We start from the raw sequence: 15,979 nt of genomic DNA, 5'->3' as shown, positions 1-15,979 counted from the left end.
GCAGCCAGCCCAGCCCGAGGGGTGCCGACAGACAGACCCGGGACAGACAGACCAACGGACCTGCGCCCGAGCCCCGCCCGCCTCTGTGCCAGGAGCCCCGGGGTCCGCGCGCCGCCCGCCCAGCTCTCGATGGGGCCGCACGCGGGACTGGCCACCGCCCTCCCGGCCCGACCCCGAGCTCGCTGGCCCCTGGAACCCCGGACCCCCGGACCCCGGACCCCAGACCCCAGCCTCGCGCCCCCCGCCCGGGCCCGCTCCCCGCTGACCTGCTGGCTCCCGCCGCCCCGTCTCCGCGCTCGGCTGCTCGCGGGCGCCCCCTGCAGGCTCCACGCCGCCCGCCCCGCCCGCCCGTGGGAGAGACTGAGCGAGGGCCCGGCCAGGGCTGGGGGTGCTGGTCCTGGGGATCCGCCTGAGGCGCTGGGGGACAGAGTTGGGGCCTGGCAGCTCCCTGCGTGGCTGGAGGGGATCTACCTTGGGGGAAGGGGTGCCTGGGGGGCTGGAGGGCTGCCAGGGAGACTGGGAAGCAGAGCTGGGCGTCTACTTGGAGGGGCTGAGGTGGTCTGCAGGAGGGGCTGGGGGCCCCTTGAAGAAGCTGAAGGGCGTGGCTGGGAGGGTCTTCCTAGGGGGACTGGGGAGCAGAGATGGGGGACTAGGAGGCCGCTTGAGAGGGTGGGGGGGTCGCCTGGAAGGCTGGGGGGGCGGGGCTAAGGGGTCTGTCTAGGGGCCTGAAGATCTGCCCTGGGGGTTCCGGGGTGGCGTTTGGTGTACTGCCTTAGGGGATGGGGGCCTCTTGGGGGTCTGGAGGGCGGAGGTGATTGTCTATCTTGGGGGCTGAAGGGCCGCCTAGCATGGCTGGGGGATCGGGCTGTAGGGAGTCCTTTCCAGTCAGGGGAAACCGAGGCAGTCCGCCTCTGGAGAAAGCCCCTCCCCGCGAGATGGGAGGGGCTAGGCTGGGGGGAATGACCCCAGCCCCCGCAGGCCATCCTGCCACCAGTGCCCTGCCCCGTCCTGCCTGGATCTCACTATCTACCTACAGAGCAGCGCCTGCGCTGTCCCTGTCTGGGAGCTGCCTGGGTCACTGTGCGCTCTGCAACCCCCCTTCTGGTCCAAGCAGCATGCTTACACGCTCCTGCAGCCCCTTGTGGCGTGGTCGCACCCTGACCCCTCCACTTCCCCTAGCGGTGCAAGGAATTACTGCCAGTTGCCCAGCTGCCACCCTCATCCTAGACAGACTGGACTGGCTGAAGAGGGCCCATGTCCTGCGCTGGGTTGCCTTCCCAACCTCAAACCTGGATATGCCTCCTCCAGCTTCAGACTGGACATCCCTTCTCCAACCTCAGATCTGGACACCCCCTCTCCAGCTTCAGACAGGACACCTCTCTGACTGGCCATGTGGGCCTCTGGCCTCCACATGGAAGGGATCTTAGGGGTCCCAGACATAGGATAAGGGGATTTGTCGTGGGGAACCCAGACTTGGAGAAGTAGGGGCTGCTCTCTGGCTGCTCTCTGGTGAGTGAAAGTCTCCCATATGGAGTTGGAGGGTTTTCCCCACCCAGGCCCTCAACCCTCCACACCAGTTGCCTAAGGGACTTGTGTTGGGGGGTGTACTGGGGTTTTCTAGGGCTCCACTCCCATGTTTGGGGGTGAGAATGGAGACAACATATACCCAACCACCTGTTGGCACACACTTGGCTGGCCCCCTCTCACCCCCAAACATGCAAGCACATCTGCCCCATAACTGCTCTGCCCCACTGGGCACAGGAGAACCAACGCCCCTCCTTCTGGTCACCTCCTGTGTGTGGCCTGCTATGGACTCAGGCCCTTGGCACCATGTCTGAAGCTGTTCTTAGGACCAGTGTCAGGGCCTACAGTCCACCCCAGGGTCCATGGGCAGTGCCTGTCCCCGGAGCTGGGGCCACCTCCATAAGCTCCCTGAGTTCCTCTTTCACAAGGTCCTAGGCCACAGGGCACTCTTGTCTGAGGAAGAAGGCCACCTCCCTTCCCTGTGTTGTCTCCCCAGGTCACCAACCAAGTCACCACGAAGATGGGACACATGGTAAGTGACACTAGCTGGGGGGCTAAGGGTGGAGATCAGACCATTTAGAAGGTTTCTAGCCCTGGAGCCTGTCCCCCAACCCTCAAGCCATCAGGCTGCCTTTATATAAGGGCACTTGCCCTCGTCCACTTGTCACCCTCAGCTTCCAGGTAGGTGGGGACCATTCTGGACCATCCTCCAGGCTGAAGCAGGAGGCCTGAGGGGCTTGGCTACAAATTCTCTTGAGGGAGATGCCCTGACAGGCCTGGGCCCCAGTCAGCCTCAGCCTCCCTAGCCAGTGTGGTCCATGGGTAGGGGCTGGGCCATGGAGGGTGAGGAGCCTGCCCTCTGTCTGCGGCTGGCCACAGCTGGATACTACTGCCCACGTCTGACAGCCACCCTCACCCTTTGTTCTACCCAGGATGGACCTGTGCACCCGCTAGTTTAAACTGAGCAGGGTTGGGGGCCAGCCAGGCACACAGGCAGGGAATGAGCCAGAACTGCCCATGACAGGCCTCTGGGGTCCCTGGGAACTAGCAGGCATCTCAAAAGTCCTAGCTTGACGTCCCCAGGGGAACCTGGCACACTTCCTGTGGCTCAGGGATTGCAGAAGTGGCATCTCGGGCTGGCTTATCCTCAGTCCGGTGCACAACTCCACCAGGGGAAGTAATTCCATGGATGGTCCACTGCTACACATAACTACAGGGCCGCCTCGTCACCCCATCTGCGCCCCTTGGGTACTTTGGATGGTCCACGGCCACAGGGCAGCTTCCTCACCCTGCCAGTTTCCAGCCATGCAGTCACAGGGCAGTCCCCTCCCCTGCCTGCACTCCATTGATGGTCCACAGCCACACAACCACAGCACAGCTTCCTCACCCTGTCTGCATCCCTTGGGAGCTGCAGTGGATGGTCAATGGCCACACAGTCAAAGGGCACCCTCCTCACCCCGTTTCCACCCCACGGGAACCCTCTGCCTCCAAGGATGGGCCATGTCTAGCAGAAGTGCTAAGTGCTGGGTCTCTAGCAGCCCCTCCAAGATGGGCTGCCCCAAGACTTGGGCACACCATGGCATCTGCTGGTCATTGAACTAATTTGCTCCCAATGCCCTGGGTCACTCTCATGGCTGTACTGGACTTGGGAACATCACACCCATAAAACTACATGGAGGACAGGAGGGGTTCTTTACCTTTTCTTGGGACCACTCCTTCACAGCATGTCCCAAGTGTGGGTAGGTGCAAGAATGGAGGACTGGCCACACCAACCCCCTGGGAGCCATGACCTCTGCTAAGGGTCTGTAGTCGTCAGGGACATGGCCAAGAAGACTGGGCAGTCCAGGCTCCTTCTGGGGAAGCCTGCCGGGAGCCCCGCAGAGGCCTGGCCTATGAGGGTCAGAACTTGGGAGTGTGGACCCCTCTCAGCCTGTGTACACCTGACAGGTGTGTCCTTGTTCGGAGGGGATGGTTACAGGTACAGGCTGGGTGCAGAGTGGTGACCCTCAGCCCTGTATACCTGCCAAGTGTGTCCCTGTTCCCTGAGGGTATGGCTGATGGCAGGTACAGGGACTCCCAGCCTGTGTACAACTGCCAGGTGTGTTCCTGAGGGTATGGCTGCAGGTACAGGCTGGGTGTGGAATGGGGCCCCATGATGCATGGCTGGAGTTAGCACAGTGGCTTGTGAATCTGCCCAGGCATCCCTGCAGGCCGTGAGCAGGCCTGGGATGGCCTCCCAGAGGCCCTGTCACAGCAGAGGCAGTAGCTGAGGGGCTGGCAATGGGGAGAAAACCAAGACCCTATAGAGTGCCAGTGAAGCAGAGTTCAAATAGAACAGAACACAGAACTCTAAAAATGCATTTCTAAGCATGTGTTCTAGCTAAAGCTGGGGTGTTCTCAGATGGTGCTCAGGCTGGGCTCCAAGACACTGGCTGGATGGCATAACGGGAAGCCCAGGCAGCTGCCTGCTCCCCGAGGGCATTCCTGGGAGCACACTGCAGTGACCTTGTCCTTCCAGACAGGAACTGTTTGCATCACGTCTCCTCGGCCCCTCACGCCCACTGAGCCCAGGATCCAGGCAGTGAGGGCTCCTGGATCCCAATTCATTCCCTGGTACTCCTAGGGGGTGCTTGCTGACCTCCAGTACAGTGGAGAGCTTGGGAACACTGCCCTGGAGAACTAGCCCCTGCTGATGGTCCCTGGGGTGACTGTATGACCAGTGGCCTGGCCCCATACTGACCATGACAAGGATCCTTAGGGCTGTCCTACTACTCTATGACAGCTAATATTCTGAAAATATCTCCGAGATGTAGCTGCAAAAACTATGAATGCCTGACCACCTCACTGCAGAAAGCGGTGTGTGGCCAAGGCTGAGGTGCTGGCCACTCCTGGTCAGCGGTCACTGCCGAAGCACCCAAGGCTCAGGTTGAGAGTAAATGGTAGGGCGACTGCCTGCCCAGGATCCCTGGAATGCCCTGATGAGACCCCCAAGCTGTTCAGGCACAAGCTCGTCCCTCACTGGACAGTGCCAGGGGTACCCTCCTAGATAGCATCCTAGTTTTTTTTAGGTAGTGGACAATGAGTAAGCCTCAATCTGTGTTCTGATCATTTAATACATTCAAGGATAATTAACAGAAGAAACTACAAAAGCCGACCATGTGGGCAAGTCACCTCAGACCACAGCCACCAGTGGTCCCCAACAGCAGAGCAGGACACCAGAGCGCTGATAGGCCTCTTGCAAGGGGCAGCGTGTAGGACTCTTCCTGGCACGAGGCCTGGCTGGCCCACCCCTGGCGTCAAGTGACCTCCCCACGGGACACAGTGGGTGGGCTGGGGCCACCAGGCGAGGGGGCTCAGCATGAAGTTCCAATGTTGGAATCCTCCCGCTCACCAGACGATGCACAAGTACAGCATAATAAATAAATCCATTTGTGACTGCAGCCTACTCTAGGACATGGCAGCAGGGACCCAGGAAGTTAGTGGAGAGACAAAAGGAAGCTGTCCTGTGCCGACAATCTGGGCACTTGACATAGGGCAGGGCCCACAGCACGGGGCCGGGGCCTGCAGAATGGGGTGTAGCCTTCATGGCACAGGGGCGGGGCTTCTCTGGGGAATTCGAGTCTGTGGGAGGTGTGTTGGGAGGAATGGGTGTCTGTGAGGGGACTGGACTGGGAATTAGTATTTGTGGGGGGCACTGGCTTGGAGTCAGAATTTGCCAGGGTCAGTGTCCGTGGGAATAATCGTCAGGGAGTGTGAGATCAGAATTTATGGGAATTGGTATCTGGAGAGGTTGCTATTTGTAGAGATATAGGTGTCTGTGGGAGTCAGTGTTCAGGGTGGGGTGCGGTCTCTGTCATGGTCAGCATTGGAGGGAGTGTCAGTGTCTGTGGGGGGGGGTGTCAGTACTTGGAGTGGGGCCTGTGTGGAGGTCAGCACTTGGGGTGGGGCCACTGTCTGTGGAGGTCAGCTTGCAGGGTGTCTGTTGGGGGTCAGTGCTCAGGGTGGCACCACTGTGTGTGGGGGTCAGTGTTGGGGAGGTTATGATAGTATCTGTGGGAACCTGTGTCTGTGCAGCCTGATGTCTGTGGGAGTCAGTGTTGGAGGGGTCAGTGTTGGAGATATCAGTGTCTTAGGGAGAGTTAGTGCTCAGGTGGGCCCACTGTGTGTGGGGGTCAGCACTGGCGGTGTCAGTGTCTGGGGGATGTCAGTGTTCAGAGTAGGTGGACTGCTGTCTGTAGTGGTCAGCATCCATGGGAGCATACCCTCTGTAGCTGAATCGGGCAGCTGCCTGAGCTGCTGACGTGAAGCCTCAGAGGGCCGGGGGCATGCTGGCTGCCCACCCCTCCGAGCCCCTTCCTCTATGCCCACGCTTCCTGGGACGCTGCAGGAGCCAGCACAGCTGAACTGGGAAGCAGCAGTACAGGGACGAGACATGGTTCAATCATCAGCTGCTGTGTCCGGCACCTGTGGCTATGGCTCACTGCTTCTGAGGGCTGTGGTGCCTGGTCTGGGGTCACCTCAGCAGGACAGTCACGCGTGGCTCTGGACCTGAGGATGTAGCAGGGGTTGGAGCAGCGGGCAGTGCAGGGGGGGACACGTCCCATGTTGAGGTGCATGGGCCCCAGATGACGCTCCCTGTCACAGCCTGTTGGGGCCCAGCCCTCAGGGGATGCACTGCCAGGAGAATAAGGCACTTCTCACTTTCTGGCCTCTGAGGAGGCCCAGCGCCTCACTGACTTTCCACTGCTGGGGCTTTAGCTCATGTCCCTCTTTGTTCTGGTCATGTCAGCGATGTCCACGCTCTGAGCTGTGCCTCTGCTTATCACATGGTTAACTTTGGTACAAACAGAACAGGAACAACTTCCCTAATATTGTGCATAGCAGGAGGGATTCTAACTAGAGCTCTTTACGAGTAGTTCTGACTAGACACTTTGCTGGGGCTGTGTCCAGGCCCTTCAAGGCAGCATGGGCCGAGCCGTCCATCTGCCAAAGTGTAGTGAGTTCGCGGGCGCGGACCCTGGGACCAGGACCCCTTGCGACATGCTGTTTGGACACCTGTGGACTCAGGCTTGCAAACACCAGAGTCATTTGTGATTCGTCCTTAGGGGCCACCCTGCACGAAGCCTCATCCTCCTCCCACAGCAGCGGTCAGTCCACTGCTCACACTGGTGGACACCACAGCGGTCGCTGGATGTGTGGTTCCAGAAGGATGCAATGGAGCTGGGGGGCTGCAGCCATGTGGCATAGGAGGGGCGTGCGGACTGCAGGGCCCACATGGGCTCAGGTCTCGAAGTACTTGTAGATGGATGTCACATACAGCATCACGTTCTGCCAGTCTGGCCGCTCCGTCCGTACCATCTCGCTGATGTCCTGTGAAGAAAAGGGCACACTGAGTCTAGCCCTGCCACCCTCTCCAGGGCGCCGGCTTGTCTCAGGACCCCACCCCCTGCTGAGAAGCCCAGGATCCCCTCACTGGCTCCTGTGTGTGGAGTCCTCATGGGTGTTCTTTCTCAGTACATCCTGGACCCCTGGGTGCAGGGGCTCTAGGCTGAGGGCAGACACACGCCAGCCCCCAAGTACCCAGTCCAGGGAGGGAGGGGAAGAGAGTGGGCAGAAGCCACTCCCCTTGGCCAGGAGGACTGTGGGAGGTGCTGGCTTGCCCTCTGGGGCCTTGCCCTCCCCAACACTGGCCACTGTGCCGCCTTCCCTATGACTGTGGCTGGAGATTATGGAGACCCTGTTCTCCAGGACAAATCTGGGCCTACAGGCCCACCAGGAGGAGCTCACCAGGGTGGACTTGATGCCGACGCTCTCCGCCGCCTGGAAGGCCAGCGTGAAGTTCCGTCTCTGTAAGACCAAGGGGTTCCCTCAGTGCCGGCTGGATGCACAAACCACCAACCGCCTGCCTGCCAGGAGGCGCCCGCTCACCTTGTCCTGGCCGCTGAGCTCCTGGTAGGGAATGTGTGCTGGCAGGTATGTGTGCAGGAGGGCGCAGAAAGCCAGCCCGTCATTCCAGCTGCTGCTGAAGTTGGTGATGTCGATGTTCTAGAGAGGAAGGTGGACTCAGATGAGGCCCAGGCCTGTTAGTGCCTCCTCTGTCCCCCACATTCCTGCCAGCTATGAGGTCAGGGGTCACACAGTTGTGAGGCTATAGGTCATCCTGCTGTTGTGAGGGCATGGGTTATACAGTTGTTAGGTCACAGGGTCACCGAGTTGTAAGGTCACAGGTCATACAGCTGTGAGGTCATGGGTCACCTTGTATAAGGTCCTGTGGTCACCCTGCTGTGAGGCCATGAGGTCACTAGGCCAGCCTGCTGTTATGTCACAGTGTTAAACACGGGGTCACAGTGCAGGCCAAGCCTGGACCTCCCATGATGTACCCCCTTTGGAATGACAACAAACTGCCCCACACACTGGGCCCCGGGCCAAAAGGCCAGTCCCACCATGCAGGTGCAAGGGACGTGGGACAGACCACTGAGATCTGGCAAAGGACTGTTAGTTCCACTGACAAGGACACAAGCCCTCACATGGGCACAGCTGACCCCTTGTTCACCCACGAGCTTGCCCATCCACAGAGTCACTAGGACAGGACTTCACACGGGCTGTGGACTCCACATCCACCTGCGTACCTGCCCTAACACCAAGTTTCCCTGTCTCAGGCAGTCGGCTCAGTGTTCTCCCCTCACAGGCCCGAGTTCACCTCGACTCTGAGTCCCCTGTCCTGGGGAGTGGGCACAGCCTGCTGTGTGTGACCTTGCGGGCCTGGGGACAGCAGATCCTGTGTGCTGAGGGGAATCACAGGTCCCTCAGTGAGGACTCAGTAGACCCCCCTGCAGGCCCACACATCACCCGCGTGGCACATTGGGCCAGGCACTTGGGTGTGGGATCCTTGCGCATGGCTGGCAGCAGGCATCTGCCTTTCCTTAAGAGGCCCTTTATCATGTCTTAAGCTCTGGGGGCTTCGAGGTAAGGAACTGTGCATCAATACAAAGGTACACGGTTCAAATCCACCAGCTGTTCCAATGGAGAAAGACTGGTAAATCTCCGCCTGTGTGACTTGCTGACTCTGAAAACCCCCTGGGTGGTTAAGTTATGGGTTGGTTCTGACTTGATGGTACACAACACCACTGTGTCTTAAGAAAGTGCAGCCGGGCACTCCTCAGAGGCAAGGATGGTCCACATGGGAGAAGATGAGAGCTCAGGAGGAGCGGCCTGTGCAACTCCATGGGCAGCAGGAAGGGAAGCCACGTCCCACTCCCCAGTGGATGGTCATACCACCCCCGAGGCCGTGTGTGTGTTTCCAGGTTTGGGGCCGTGGCACACACTACCGGGTCCACACATGGGGTGCCACCACAGTGACTATGCACCAGAGCTTCCATGAGGTGCAGGAACACGGCTTTTCAGCATCCTGTCTGCACTCTGTCTGTCACCCACGGGCCACAGCACTTGAGCAGGAACACAAAGCCCCACTTCCTGCCCCGCCAGCTCCTTCTCTCCTGGAGCGCAGGGCTGGGGCCAGCGCGGACGTGCTGAATGTCACTGCCCCTGTGCAGAGGAAACAGCCGAGTCGCAGCCGCCCCAGCTGGGAGACATGTCCTTTCTGGGCTCTGCTTCCTCTGCACAAAGTGAAGCCCCAGACCCCACAAATTCACACCCTGCCTTGAAACCAGGGCTGCAGTAAGTGCAGCCCCACTCACAAAGTGGTGCCAGGCATGTCTGATGACTCAGAGCCACACAGACATCAGACTCCTTAGAGCCAGGTTAGGGCAGCTGGTGGGTAGGGGATGGGCACTACACTCCCTTAGAGCTAAGCCAGGGCAGCTGGTGAGTGGACATCACACCCCTCAGAGGCCCAGAGAGGGCAGCAGATGGGCAACTGATAAGATCACATCCCTGCAGAGAAGTAGCTAGGACAGCCGGTGGGCACAGGACGGGTCCCATTGTCACTGTCAATCAATAGGCTAGGGGCAAGGCCTAAAGAGGAAGGTCTGCAGTGGGCAGGAAGGGAGACACCTGGGGCTGCCAGGAGACCAGGGTGTCCTTCAGGAGTGGATGGCAGAGCCAACACCAAGCCTGAGCCTGCACCCGGCAGTGAGCCACGAGCCAACTGCACTGGACCTACAGGTAAGACAGGCCTGTGGACAGCTCAAGAAAGGCCAAAGAGACCTTAAGAGTGGTCCTCTCAGGACAAAGTCAGGCTGGAACAACACTGCTGAAGGATTCTAGCAGGAAAATACTTACTTAGTTACATGAAGAAATGCAAAGAATCAACATGGAACCATGTGAGGTAGCACAAGAGTTAAGAACCAAGTAAAAGAAGACATTCAAGTTGCACTGAAGGCATTAGCAGAAAACAAGGCCCCAGGAATTGATGGGATCAGCTGACGTATTTTAGGAAACAGATACTCACCTATCTCTATCAATAAATATGGAGGATAGCTGCCTGGCCAGTTGAATGGAGGAGCTCCCTAACAGATTGTGGACATTATCAAAGAATATCATTAATATTATATGCAAGTAAAATTTTGCTGAAGATTATAAAAAAAAAAATAGTCAGGATAGTACATCAAGAGGGAACTGCCAGAAATTCAAGCTGGATTCAGAAAAGGCTATGGCACCAGGACTATCATGGCTGATGTCAGCTGGATCTGGTTATAAGCAGAGAATAACAAAAATATTCTCTGTGATTTACTGATTAAACAGTGTGGATCAGAATAATTAGATCTGAGAAGAATGGGAATCCTAGAAAATTTAATTGTGCTCATGCCAAACCTAGATATCTACCAAGAAGTAGGTGCATGAACAGAATAAGGGAACACTGCATGGTTTGAAATCAGGAAAGGCTTATGACAGAGCTATATCCTTCTCTACACCTATTCAATATGTATGCTTAGCAAATCATTTGAGAAATGGAGTTACATGAATAATGTGGAATCAGGATTGGAGGAAAACCAACAATCTGCACTATGCAGATGACAAAACCTTGCTTGCTCAAAGTGAGGAGGACTTGAAGCCACTTACTAGATCAAAGACTATACATTCTTCAACAAGGATTACACCTCAACATCAAGGAAACAAAACCCCTCACATCTGGACCAACAGGCAACATCAAGGGAAAGAAAACACTTAAGTGGTCAACATTTTACTTGGATCCATAATCAATGCCCATAGTAGCAGCAGTAGAAAGCAAATGATGTACTTCACTGGGCAACCTGCTTCCAAGGACCCTTTGAAGGGGCTAAAGAGCCAAGATGTCAGTTTACAGATTCAGGTGTGCCTGAGCCAAGCCATAGCATTTTCAATTGCTTTCATATGTGTGTGAAAGTTGAGAAGTGAATGAGAAAACCAAAGGAGAACTGATGCTTTCAAATCATGGTTCTTGCAAAGAATATTGGACGGCCAAGATACTGGACAAATCTGTTTTGGAAGAGCAGAGGGAGAGCTTCTTAGAGGCAAGGTGCTCCCCCGTCCCAGAGTATGCCCATGGGCAGGAGGGCCGCCAACCGTCCACCAGTGGTCAGGAGGGCTCCCACCCTCTCACCACTTGGTCAAGATCATAGGGAGTACCAGTCACTCTGTGAAACAAACCACCTTTAAAGCCAACATCTCAGTGCTGGAGGGAATCTCTCACGTGTGCAGACTGCTCAGGGTCCACCCAAGACTGCCTGGCGCCCACGTGTCTGAGGGGAACATCTGCAGTCTTTACAAGAAGGCTGGTGCACACTGGGAGTTACGACGCAAGCCTGGAGGGTGAATCAGGATTATGCATTCCACTTTCAGGCCAATCCCAACCTTTTCTACCATGTAAGACAATTCTAAGTTTGCATAAAGGTGGATATAGGAAGAGGGTAATGTCACCTGTCAGGACAACATCCAAAGTGTGCACAGATCAGGTAGGCCTCTGCCCCTTCTCAAGGCACCTGAGCTACAGAAACGGTGGCCAGGTGGGAGGCTGGACAGGTGGACAGGCCCACCTCTGCTGGGCTCACCCACTGTGCCCTTACTCAGGGGGCTGCAGCCTTCTCAGAACCTCCACCTGCCTCAGGGACTGGCCACAGCCTCCTCTGTCCACATGCCCACACAGAGGGCTGGTGACGGGCTGGAAAGGGCAAAAATCACACAAACTTTTAAGACAGAAAGAGTGTTATACAGAGGAAGGAGTTTATTTACTCTGAAGTTTAATTAAGAGCTATAAAGGCACCCCCAATACCACAGGCTCTTTAAAGATCTACTAAAGTTCTGATCTATTTAAAGAAATGCTGTTTCCATAGGCAAGTTGCCAAGAAGCGTGAAGCACGTTCCAGCAGAGCCAAGCACGCACCCTTGCCCTTCTGGGTGTCCACCCCACACACCTCTGTCCTCCCAGTGGCTGTGTCCATACCCCCCAATCCTCTGTCCTCCTGAGAGCAGTGTCCAATCCCCACACCTCTGTCCTCCTGGGAGCCGTGTCGACACCCATACCTCTGTGCCTTGTGGAAGAAGTCACCCCTCAAACATCTGTCCTCCTAGGAGTCATGTTCACCCATGGGAGCAGTTTCCACTTCCCACACCTCTGTCCTCCGGGAGCTGTGCTGACAAACAAACTTCTGTCTTTTGTGGGAGCAGTGTCACCCCTTAAACTTCTGTCCTCCTGGGAGTCATGTTTACCCCCTGTCCTTGTGAGAGCAGTTTCCACTCCCCAAACCTCTGTCCTGGGAGCCACGTCCATCCTCCATACCTCAGTCCTCACTGGAGAAGTGCCAACCCCCTAAACCTCTATCCTCCTGGGAATCATGTCCAAGCCCCCACACCTCTGCCCTCCTGGGAGTAGTGTCTATGCCCCACATCTCTGTCCTGGGAGCTATGTCCAACATCCACACTTCTTCCTCTGGGTGCAGTGTTCACTCCCCACACCTCTGTCCTCCTGAAAGCCACTACCTCACCCCCACACTTCTTCCTCCAGGGAGCAATGTCCACCCCACAACACCTCTGTTCTCATGGGGAGTGTCCACGCCTCTTCCTGTGGGAGGTGTCCACCTCCGTCCTTTCTGTTTTAGTGGGAGCAGTGCTCCCACTTCTCTCCTCATGGGAGCCGTGTCCACACCCCACACCAGCGTTCTCGTAGGAGCCATATTGACTCCCTACACTCTGTCCTCGTGGAAACACTATCCATCCTCCATACATCTGTCCTCATGGGAGCAGTGTTCACTGTTCCCCAGAGCTCTGTCCTCATGGAAGCAGTGTTCACAAATAGTTGCCCCATTACATTACAGCTTCTCTGAGGGAGAGAGATAAGCAGTCTCCCCATTACATTACAGGCACTCTGAGGGAGAAAGGTGGGCAGCTTCCCCATTAAACCCGACAGAATGGCCCTGACAGCAGTGGTTTGGTTTGTTTTTATAGGAAACATAACGTAGTTCCCTCAAGGACAGACTGGAGGGAGGTAAGAAAGAGACCAGAGCTTTCCAGATGTGAAGACTAAGAGAGACACTGTCTAAAGGAGGAGTGTGGGCCAAGCCTGGATCTCAAATACACCAACTGTAGAAACGTAAGATCAGGTGGGAAGGCTGGACCCCCTGACCAGCTCTCCACAGTAACTGTCCACAAGGGATACACTGAGTCACGAGGCGGGGTCATGGCAATGACCACTGCTGGGGACACAATCACGTGAGTTCCTTCTGTACTCTGCTGACTCCCTGGAAATTTCCACTTAGAACACAAACGTCCAGCTCAACAGCCCAGGGCAGACACAAAGGATGCAGGACTGGAGGGGACACTTCTCTAAAGAAGACATAACTATGGTCAGTAAGCATGTGGAAAGATGCCCAGCTTCATGCGCCACCAGAGGAAGCCCACAGAAACACTACCAGACCACACTTTATAGCCCCGGGTGCTGTCGCAGGAACACGGCAAGAAATGAGGTCCAGATGCAGACATGAAGGACCCAGAAAGGGAAAGGGACCACGGTGGACAGGGAGCATGGTAGTGTCTCCCCACTAGACATCACTCCCTCCTGAGACACCGGAGAGCTGAACAAGGAGTCTACACAGATGTCAGTGCAGGGATTTTCATGGCACATGACCCACAAGGGCCACGAGGCAGCAGTCACCCTGACAACTCTCACAGAACAGAGAAACATGACCAGGGCGGGGGGCGAGGAGAACCTACAGTCATCAACAGAGGGGATTCTAGCGCACCCCACAGAGAAGCCTTGGGTACACCATGCTGAGTGCAGTCACAGCAGCTGGATAATCCCACCCCATGGAGTCACAAGAATAAAACCCCAAAGAGAAGACCAGTGGCCATGACTGAATGGCACACGTGCTGGGGAAGGAGGTCCTGACGTAGGTGGCCGTACCAGCCTGGTGGCTGGCCTCAGGTCCCTGATGCAGGTGGCTGCACCGGGCCTCACCCTCCTGATGCGGGTGGCTTAAACAGTGCTGGTGGCTTGCGCAGGTGGCTAAGCTGGGCATAGTGGCCAGCCTCGGGTCAATGGCACAGATGGTTAAGCTAGGTCTGGTGACCGGCCTCAGGTCCCTGATGCAGGTGGCTGAGCTGGTCCTGATGGCTGAGAAGATCCTGCTGGCCAGTCTAGGGTCCCTGATGTGGGTGGCCATGCCAGACCTTGTGACCAGCCTCAGGCAGCTCATGGCCAAACCTGGGGGCAGAGCTCAGCCTGAAGAGATGGTATCAGTGGAGCTGAGGTTCTGGTTCCTTCACAGAGGCCCAACTACAGCATCAGGAATAGTCCCCTGCACTTCTTTTGGCTTTTTGCTCTAAGAAAGAACAACCAACTACTTTATACACGTGTACAATGAACAGCATGGAAGTCCACTCCCTACATGCAGTCCTGATGCACTGTGCTAATGCCTCCCCGCTCCCCTCAGCACCCTGCCTGCGAGCAGAAAGACGGGGAAGGGCTGGGGTGGCACCTCATGGCTCACAGCAAAAACCCCTAGACTCAGACCAGAATCCCACAAAACGGGGATACTTGAGGTGACCTGGTGACACCATTCCAGTTCCTTCAACCACGTCCACAAACAAACATGCCATAAATCTCCTGCCTGCCCCATCAGTCCAAATGGTTCTGACAAGGCCAGTACCTATGTTTGTGAGGTCTCCTGCCAGCTGTAGTCTGTGCTTAACGTTATCCTGTGACATCCATGGATCTTTCTCTTTCACATACTTCTCTGGACTTAAAACAGCCCATTTGATCCCAACTTCTGAAGGAACCCACCAGTGTCTCTACGGCGTACACACTGTCACCCTGGTGGATTACCAGTGGCAACATCTGCCATTCTGGCTCCACAAGCACCATTCTGTGACTTTAGCTGTGAGCCACCTCCAGAAATCATCAGTAGGATCTTTCATCAGTTCTCCCATGCCCTCTCATGTGGGCAGGTCCGTCTGCTTCCACCTCATGCCTCTCCCAGCACCACAGCTCAGCCTGGTTCAGTGGTACTTTGGTCACCCCACATCTTGCAATTGTATATAAAGAAACTGTTAGGCCCCATCAAGCCGAGCACAACCCAGAGACCTTACAAACAAGAGCTGTGAACCCTGTCCTATCCTATGTCATACTCATCCTCTCTGATATACTAGAGCCCACGGCTGCAGTCACTGTGTCAATCCACCTCACTGAGGGTCTTCCTCTCCTTTGCTGTCCCTCCACCTTCCAAGCATGATGTCTTTGTCCAAAGTGTAGCCTTTCCTAGCAACATATCTAAAGTATATGAAGAAGCTTTATCACCTTTGTCTCCAAGGAGCAGTCTGGTTGCACTTTCTCCATGACATATTTGTGCTTTTGGCAGTCCATGGGCTATTCAGTCCTCTTTTCCAACATCACAGCTCAAAGGTGTCAATTCCTCTGCCATCCTTATTCACTGTCCAGTTCTCAGATGAATAGCAGGTTACTGAAAAGACCATGGCCTGAAACAGGTGCACATTGATCTTCAAGCTGACATTAAATAAAGAAATGCTCACTTTAAGGTATCTGTAGGAATATCCTTTTTCCATACCTATTCAATATGTATGCTGAGCAGATAATACGTGAAGTCAGACTGTATGAAGAAGAACATAGCATCAGGAATTGAGGACGACTCATGAACAACATGCGTTAGGCAGATGACACAACTTTGCTTGCTCAAAATGAGGAGGATACGAAATGCTTGCTGCAGAAGATCAAGGACTACAGACTTCAGTACAGATTGCATCTCCACATCAATAAAACAAAGGTCCTCACCACAGGACATTATGATAGATGGAGAAACGACTGAAACTCTCAATGATCCCATCTTACCTGAATCAGCAATCCACACCTTTGGTACCAGCACTCAGGAAATCAGATGTATTGCATTAGAAAAATCCTCTGACAGGGACCTCTCCAAAGAAATGCAATGAAGAGAAATGATGTCAGTCTGAAGACTGATTACGGCCAATGTCTTCTCAATCACCTGCTGTGAATTAGTTGTTGTTG

General features: G+C 55.6%; 1 protein-coding gene across 3 annotated transcripts in view; it reads right to left on the bottom strand.

Annotated features, from left to right (window-relative positions):
- Positions 1-6,804: 6,804 nt before the first annotated feature.
- SPECC1L (sperm antigen with calponin homology and coiled-coil domains 1-like) overlaps positions 6,805-15,979 on the bottom strand; it is a 99,071-nt gene continuing 89,896 nt past the window's right edge. For 2 of the 3 annotated variants that reach the window (XM_006901410.1, XM_006901411.1), the window contains 3 exons: positions 7,453-7,569; positions 7,312-7,371; positions 6,805-6,894 (listed from right to left, as the gene is read on the bottom strand). In XM_006901410.1, coding sequence (XP_006901472.1) covers positions 6,805-6,894; positions 7,312-7,371; positions 7,453-7,569 — 267 coding nt within the window. The remainder of the gene's footprint in view (positions 6,895-7,311; positions 7,372-7,452; positions 7,570-15,979) is intronic. The other variant, XM_006901409.1, reaches the window with a different exon arrangement.

This window comes from Elephantulus edwardii, unplaced genomic scaffold, assembly GCF_000299155.1.
Source record: "Elephantulus edwardii isolate Elephantulus edwardi_28Jun2011 unplaced genomic scaffold, EleEdw1.0 scaffold00325, whole genome shotgun sequence".
NCBI lineage: Eukaryota > Metazoa > Chordata > Mammalia > Macroscelidea > Macroscelididae > Elephantulus > Elephantulus edwardii.
Note: the sequence above shows the minus strand (reverse complement) of the source record. Positions and strands in the feature narration are given on the sequence as shown.